This window comes from Nuphar pumila, chromosome 5, assembly GCF_984573655.1.
Source record: "Nuphar pumila chromosome 5, dmNupPumi1.hap1.1, whole genome shotgun sequence".
NCBI classification, from domain to species: Eukaryota; Viridiplantae; Streptophyta; class Magnoliopsida; order Nymphaeales; family Nymphaeaceae; genus Nuphar; species Nuphar pumila.
This window is the reverse complement of record NC_143253.1, coordinates 7,708,447-7,716,823: the sequence shown is the minus strand read 5'-3', so window position 1 is coordinate 7,716,823 and position 8,377 is coordinate 7,708,447. Positions and strand designations below refer to the sequence as shown.

The window sequence follows — 8,377 nt, the reverse complement described above, 5'->3', positions numbered from 1 at the left end:
AGCTCAGCGACACAAGCTATTAGCTAGTTCATTTAGGTAAATGAGCCAAGCACGAACATGGCAAGCTCGAGCTTTCGTTCCTTATGAGGTGAGTTTTTGTCCTTTAAGATTCAATTAAGGGCAATAAAGCCATTTCGCTACAAATCCCAAACGCGTCGCAAAAAGTTCTGTACGTAATCGTCCCGACCTTTCTATCGTATAAATTGGGACGCAACCCGTCCTCCCCCAGCGAGAGAGAAAGAGAGCATCATCATCTTCTCTCCTCTCCGGCTGAAGTCTTTCATGGCGACGCCGGATCAACACCTTCCCCTGGCTCAGTCATCGGACCGATCCATCAGCGAGGAAGAATCCGGCGCCCCATCGGATCCCGCCCGCCGGAGCCACCGCCTCCGCTGGACCCTCTGCTTCGTCACCGCCGTGGCGGTCCTCCTCGCGATCGTCATCGTGATCATCTCCCTCTCGCTCACCGTCTTCAAGGCGAGGAACCCCGTTCTCACCACCGACTCCGTCACGTTCAGCGGCCTCAGACTCGACCTCGTCGCCGGAGTCCTAAACGCGACGGTGACGGCCCGCATCTCCGTCAAGAACCCCAACTACGTCTCCTTCAACTACAACAACAGCACCACCTCCATCAACTACGCCGGGACGACCATCGGCGAGGCCCTCGCCCCGGCCGGTTCGGCGCCGGCTCGGCGGACGATTCGAATGACCGTCACGGTCAACGTCATGACGGACCGGCTCCTCGCGAACAACTTGTTCGTGGTGGCCGCTTCCTCGCAAACCATCCCCATGAGCAGCGTCACGGTGGTCGAGGGTCGGGTCAGGATTCTGAGTACGATCCGGCGCCACGTCCGGATCCGGTTGAGCTGCAACTTCGACGTATCGGTTTCGGACCAGACGGTTCGGAACATGATGTGCCAGCGGAGCGTGAAAATCTGATGGACGGTTCTTTTTCCCTCTTTCTATTACATTTAAATTACTAGAATACCCTGTTTTCTCTTTTTTTTTTTTGCTCTTGATAGGGGGGTGTATACTTTTGCCTTTTGGAGATATATAGGGAGGCCAATTTCGTCATGACTTAACGATGCAATGGTGGAGGGGTGTTTTTGGAGACATGTCTAGGGCAATTTTTTCATTGTGGTCATGTAAATTTATTGCCTTATAACGTTTTAATGGTGGTTCTTCGACTTGGATAAGTGGACTAGTTATACTGAAGTTTGTTCAAATAAATGTATAGTTTTATGAAATGTGATTTCATATTTCTAAATATCCTCGTGATGTGTATAAATATGATGTGATGGTGTTACATACGAAAATTTATGCATTCAAAAAATTGTTCACAAACAATCACCAAACAAGAATTAATGGATAAATTAGATATTTTTTTCATCATAAGATTATTAAGATTCTCTTTTAACTGGTGATGATAATATCTGTAATATTATAAGACAAAATAGCTGCAAACCATGAATGAATATACCGTAGGATAGTTGATAATGAGTTGTCACATGAATATATAGATGGTGTTGATAGTTTTATTGAATTCGCAACAATAAGTGTTAGTACAGTGGATCGCACTGGTCGGATCAGATGCTCCTGCATGATGTGTAAGAACAATAGATTTGCAGAACCTCATGGCTTTAGACATCACCTATACCGAAAGAGTTTTGTTAGTGGTTATTAGAATTGGACGCTTCATGGTGAAGAATTTTGGAATAATTTTGACGCACGGGTAAATGTGGTGCACGATAATTCATATATGGATTTGATATGGGCCTAAATGCTGAAATATTCAGCGTGTCTGACACATTGGGCAGAATTTTCATCTCAAATCTGCCAAAAAAACCCTTTGCAAGTTTGCATTGTAATAAAAATCAATGAAACACATGAATAAATTAGATTTGTCCTGATCCCAAAACCCATAAGAAATCCAAGGGGTACCCACCCGTCCAATCTAGGTGACTTACCTTTAATAGTTTTGAAATCTGGAAAGGTGCATCCAGAATAGACACCTGCGATGGGGGGTGAGTTTCAAGTATAAAGCCGTCGAAATGTGTCCCCTGAATGGTCGGCGCATTGAATAGGCGGCTGAAGTAGGACGTGATCACTGGAAACCGGAGACCTCCTTGTGGCTGAACGCAAACCCGATTCGGGGTCTGTTATTTTATTATTATTATTATTTATATAAAACAAATGGATCTCCAAAAAGAAAGAGGGGTTTCCTCTTGTTGGGGTTTTGGTCAAATGGAAAAAGATAGGGTTTAAAAAAAAAAGCCCCTTCTTTTTTTTCAGAGGGGATTTTGCCTCCTCCCTTTTTAATTTTTTTTAATTATTGTGTTGGTTTTTTTTTTTTTAAATAGCGACAGACTCATTCGGTGTTCAGCAAGGGACCCCTGACGCCACCTCTGACCCGAACAATCCAAAAAGAGGAAAAAAACTCTTTTTTTTATTATTATATATATTTTTTTGTTGTAAGAAAGAAAGAAAAGAAAGGGTTCGCCGAAATCCGAAGACCTACTATTTTCCTCTGCTGCCATAAACCGACAACCACCAATCAGGTAAAATAAATTTTCTCTGCTCGTAAAAAAAAATTGGCAAGTGGGTGGCCTATTAACAGGCGATATCTTCGAAACAGAAACAAAAAATAAATACTGACCAATTAAGTTGCTTTCTTGTTTTGATTTTCTATGAGTTTGAACGATCGACGATAGGCAACTCTGAGCATTCTGCAACTCCAAGCAATGATCGACAACTTCAAACAACGATTTGATGATGAAACTATACTTAGCAGAAACCTAGCTCTGATACCACTGAAGGGATCTAAGAACCCAATGTGCACGGATGAAGACTAGAGGAGTAGAGAGGTATATCTTGTAATAGGCATTCTTCAGGTGGAGGTCTTCTCTCACTTTTTAGTATGTATAATTCTGAGTGAGAACCTCTTCTTTATAAAGAAGAGATGTGCGGGTTGTTTTCACCTTCTTAGGGAGCTGTTATTGGGCTGTTGAAACTTATTGATTTTTTTTTTAAAGAGAGAAAATTGGTAACTATTTTTAACCTTATGGTTATCCAAATAAAGTACGTTCAAATATGCTTCATTTAGATAAGACTTTCTATTAAGCGATTTCATGTGTTGAAGAGCGAGTGAACTCACCTTTCTTCTCAATGTATGAACCCATGCATGAAAATATGGCCACTACGGTCATGTATGACCGACAACTAAAGTAAGACCTGATCGTAGGAATCAAGCGTATGTCCTCCTCAACTTCCCCCTCAATCCGAATGAACTCATGCCTTTTGAAGCGCTTCCGGCAATATGCATATCCGAAAGAAGCGTGTGTTCCTGTTCTCGTCTTTTAGCCAACGAACCTGAGATCGCTTGTACCACTTCTGCTCTTCATGATCCAAGATGGTACGAGGCCGAACGCATCCGTAGAAGTCATGTATGAGGTCAAAGATCCCGTTTGTCAAAGCATGTTATATGTTTCCCCCCCGAACAGGGCCGATACTCCATCTCATGTTCAGGTATTCGCAAAGAGTGCCACGTATAAGATGCAGACCAGCATGTATCCTCATGTGTGTCTGCATCATATTGCATCGTAATGTGGTGTCGTCGCAAAGTCTTAAGTACCCTTTACTGCCATTCTCTTCCTCTTCCTCGAATGAACATAAATGCCCTCTATCTAGAAAACTGAATCGGCGGTTCGTGAAAAGGACAAAAATGCCCTCCATCGTTATCGCGCCAAAATGTTTCACAAAGTTTGTGTATGCAGCAAGCTGTATGTTGTAGGATTTAAATAGTTCAAAACAATGCATTCTCGCTCTAAGCAGAAAACTCTACCGGAGCATACTTTGCTTTCATCTGTGTACAACAGAGCATCCTTTCCTTTGTTCCAGAGCATCTGTTTCCGTCTTACGCGCAGTCGCAGCATCGTTGCCACCTTCTGTTGCATATTAGTTGTTACTGTTGCTTACTCTACAGTTGGAATATCCAAAATCCTATCGTTTCAGTGAGTTCCGTGTAAGGTTTCGTTATTCAATCTGTAGGTTGCTTCTTATACAACGACTTGTAAGTTTGAAAAATCTTACAAAGATGTGTACTTATGAACCCAAATATTGCGACGATTTGTAATCATGATGATCGTTTAATGTGTTGTGCAGGTTAGCAATGTCTGTGCCTCATCAGAGAAGAGATGCCTCGTCGTTTTATGGTTTGTGTATTAGAGAAGTGATCTGCCAGTCTCATCTATCCAAGGTTCTTGAGAGGTACCAAAATATACTTACGATTGAGAACGATGAAGACAGGGAGAAAGCCTTGGAATTGTATTATGCGGAGGATTATCCCTCAGATATCGAGGCTGCGGACCAAGGAAGAATGCTGAAGAATGAAAGATGCTGAAGAATGATGACAAAGAGAAGGCAAAGCAAAGAAATAAGGAGGAAAATGAGAAGAGAAGGCGGAGGAAGGAGGCAGAGCTTAGGGAAAGGCAAAAAAAGAATGAGGAGGAGAGGGAAAGGTATGTTAAGAAGATAATGATGGAGGCTAAGGCGGATTTGGATAAGGGGGCCTTGGAGCACAAAGCAAGGCGAAACAAGGAAAAGTTACTAAAGGAGGCGGAGGAGAGGCGAAGGCAAATGAATAAGGAGGAGGAAGAACGGAATAAGACTCAGGATGAGGAAGAAAAGGAAAGGCGAAGGAGGGAGGAGTTTGAGGAAGGTAAGGAAATGCAAAGGCAGGAGAAGGAGGATGAGGAGAAGAAGGAAAGGCAACGGAAGAAGAAGGAGGAGGAGAAACAAAAGGAAAGAGAAATGAAGAAGCAGGAGGAGGAACAAAAGGAAAGAGAAATGAAGAAGCAGGAGGAGGAAGTGCAGGAAAAAAGGAAACAAGACTTGAAAGAGGAAGAAAGGCGGCAGAAGGAGAAGAAGGAGGAGGAAGAAAATGAAAGAGAAAGGAAGAAGCAGGAGGAAGAAAGGCGACGGAAGGAGAAGGAGGAGGAGGAAGAAAGGCGACGGAAGGAGGAGGAGGAGGAAGAAAAGAAAAGAGAAAGGAAGAAGCAGGAAGAAGAAAGGCGGCGGAAGGAGAATGAGGAAGAGGAAGAAAGGCGGTAGAAGGAGAAAGAGGAGGAGAAATAAAAGCAAAGAGAAAGGAAGGAGCAGGAGGAGGAAGTGCTGGAAAGAAGAAAACAATATTTGGAAGAGAAAGAAAGGCGACGGAAGGAGGAGGACGAGAAAAAGGAGAGAGAAAGGAAGGAGAAGGTGAAAAAGGAGAGAGAAAGGAAGGAGAAGGAGGAGGCAAAAAAGGTGAGAGAAATGAAGGAGAAGGAGGAGGAGGGAAAGCAGAGAGAAAGAAAGGAGAGGGAGGAGGAGCGAAAGCAGAGAGAAAGGAAGGAGAAGGAGGACGAGGAAAGGAAGGAGAGAGAAAGGAAGGAGAAGGAGAACGAGAAAAGGAAGGAGAGAGAAAGGAAGGAGAAGGAGCTCGAGAAATGGAAGGAGAAAATAAGAAAGGAGAAGGAGGACGAGAAAAAGAAGGATAGAGAAAAGAAAGCGATGGTAGAGCCGGTAGTGAAGGAAAGGAAAAGGCAGTTGGAGGCAGTGGACTCACCAGAAAGGCCTAGGTTGGAGGGAGAACAGGAGAAAAGAGCGACTAAGGTAAATAAATCCGTCTTGTCTTTGAAGATTTAATAATATGTTTAGCGATTTTGGTACATCGATTACTGTGTTAGGTATTAATATGTATAACGATTACTGTGATAGTCTGTGTGCAACTAATATTATTTATAGCGGTTAGTAGAATAATATTTATAAGTACAAATGGAAATAAATGACAATTGATAGGAATAATATGTTATTTTGTGTTACAGGGAGGTCACAGGAAAAGTAGAGCACCAGGTGAAAAGCTCGGAGGTCGGTGTCAATGGCCTATAGTTCTGTCATGGTATGGTCAGCTGAGTGCATATCAGAAGGACCGATTACGAAATATGCACTTTGGTGCCCTTTTGGACCAACAATATTTTGAAACTTGCTGGATTACCATGACCCACCTGGTAAATAAGTGGAATGATAAGACTAACACATTCTAGTTTGATTCTTTTGAGATCACCATGACTCTAGAAGATGTGACGAGGATCACTGGCCCTAAGTGCGATGGCAGTGCTGTCCTATTACGACATTCAAACTATAACGCAAGGGAAGAATGCACGGCCCTTTTAGGAATGTCGATGGACGAATGAAGTCAATGTATTTCTGGTGGAATGAAGTCCACATCAATGAAAGTTTCATTTTTTCATAATAAATGGGAAGGTCGCTCCGCTACTTGTGCATCTGAAACAGCTGACCAAGAGTTGTGCGGCTTCCTTCTTTATTTTTTTGGTCTTACATTATTTTCCGATTGTTCTGGTTCGAGAATAAGTTCCATGTGGCTGCAGTACCTGGCAGACTTAGACGAAGTCGACAACTATGCCTGGGGTGTCGCTATGCTCGCACACTTGTACAATCAACTCTACCATGCGAGTAATGGTACGAAAACAGTTGGGGGATTTTGGCCATTTGTTCCGGTATTTGTTAATTGCATAGTTAGTAATTGTAGACTAATTTCATTAAAGGTTGTAGTGTTACTAATAATATTGTTTTTCTTAGGCTTGGGCATGGGAACATATTATCCCATTGCGTCCATGTGGTGCCCCTGCGAGTTGTGGTTTTCCAAAGATCAGTCGTTGGGCTAGAATAAACGTCACAGTGCATAATGCTAAATCCATTTTAGATGGGCTGCAACTAAATGAGGTAAACGTTCTAAAATTGTTTACTTATCATTGAGTATTTTAAATCGTTGTAATGTTTAACATTCTTAAGTAATCATCGTTGTAGGAATGTCTTCCGTAGTACATATCGTTGTCGTCATATCATGCTTAAGTAAATTATAATATATTTGTCACTCGTTATTAAAAAGAATTACCAATGTACAGGTTTTGTGAAGACCGTATGGAGATGGGAAGGCCGATGACCAAGATGTTGTTGCAGAGGCTGCTAGATTGTCTGACCGCGATTTGTGGCTGTTTTGCAATTATGAAGCCGAGTTGCAGCATGGTAGTCGAGTTCTCCTACAATCTGACTTGGGGCAGTCTATCCCAAATATGCCTTTGAAAGTGAGAAGGAAGATGAATAGTGGTGGGTGCAGTAACGTGAATTGGCGCGAACGCTACAGGGACGAATTATTCATTTGGAACTCAGGTGGTGTCTCTGCCGTATCGTATGATTCTAACGGACGACAATTTGATCCCTTCTATTTCGAAAGCTATTGGGAACCAATGCTCCGAAATCTGTCGATTGATAAAATTGGAAACCCATGCATCCCAACTGCCCCCTCTCATGTTACAGCCCAGCCTCTACAACCAAAATGTTGTCTCTCTTTTGTTACAACAATGATTCCCTCAGTAACAAAGCGCGATGAAGAGCGAACAATTGCTACAAAAGAGCACATTGTCTCTGCCGCAAGGTTCGATCTTATGGAGAAGGAGAATAAGAAATTAAGGACAGAAGTTTGCAATATGGGGATACAATTGAACTCAGTTGTAGAGATGATGACCAGTTTTTTTAGTAAGATGGACGCAACCCAGAGGTCACTCAGAATAGAGGGTCCACCAATAAAAACAGAGAGACAAGTGTATGATATTTCATCTGATTCGTCAAGTGCCTAGTAATAAACCCTGGGCATTCTTTTTTATCACGATAGCTATTTGTTGTAATTGTATAATTAATTGTCGTAACTTGACATTCTTTTATTGTTTAATTCTTTATTATTACATGTAACAGACACGTTTCGTCTGTGGATCTCGTAAATAAATAAACTTTAAATATTATGGGAAAACTTGAAGTGTTGGTAAATGATCGAATAATGGGTGGTAAATGAGTCAAACTCCCGATCAAGACAACCCAATTCAAATATGGGGAAACTTCTTGAAAGCATTTGATCGAATAATGGGTGTGTATGTTCCATGTGAGATAAGGAATTGTCCAACTCCAAATAATTCTAAGGCGACTGCACTGGGTCACCTACTCTTCCAATGAACGAAAACGATGGACTTCTTAGTTTTACTGAAATTTCCATTTTGGGACCTAAATTTTACCAATAATTTCAAAAAATACCTGTTTTTTTCTAAATTTTGGCAAACAAACATAAGTTTTTTTTCATAGTTCACAAATAATGACCTCATGATGTGGCCTATCTTTACCCTCAACCATTCAACCCGAATTAAATGTTCTAAAATAATGAAATACCCTTCGCCCGTGTTTTGATTATCCACTGTAGTGCTGGTAAACTAACTGAGCAGCTCGTGACTTGGCTCGGTTCGTATAATTGGTGAGCCCAACAATGAGCAGC

General features: G+C 42.0%; 1 protein-coding gene across 1 annotated transcript; it reads left to right on the top strand.

Annotated features, from left to right (window-relative positions):
• Positions 1-233: 233 nt before the first annotated feature.
• Positions 234-985, top strand: LOC149836656 (late embryogenesis abundant protein At1g64065-like). Its single transcript, XM_090007065.1, has one exon. The coding sequence runs from the start codon at positions 283-285 to the stop codon at positions 937-939; it is 657 nt and encodes a 218-aa protein (XP_089863191.1). The 5' UTR covers positions 234-282; the 3' UTR covers positions 940-985.
• The last annotated feature ends 7,392 nt before the right edge of the window (positions 986-8,377 follow it).

Bases quoted from the DNA above. Each gene is read 5' to 3' on its own strand.
- LOC149836656 (XM_090007065.1), top strand. From the start codon at position 283: ATGGCGACGCCGGATCAACACCTTCCCCTGGCTCAGTCATCGGACCGA.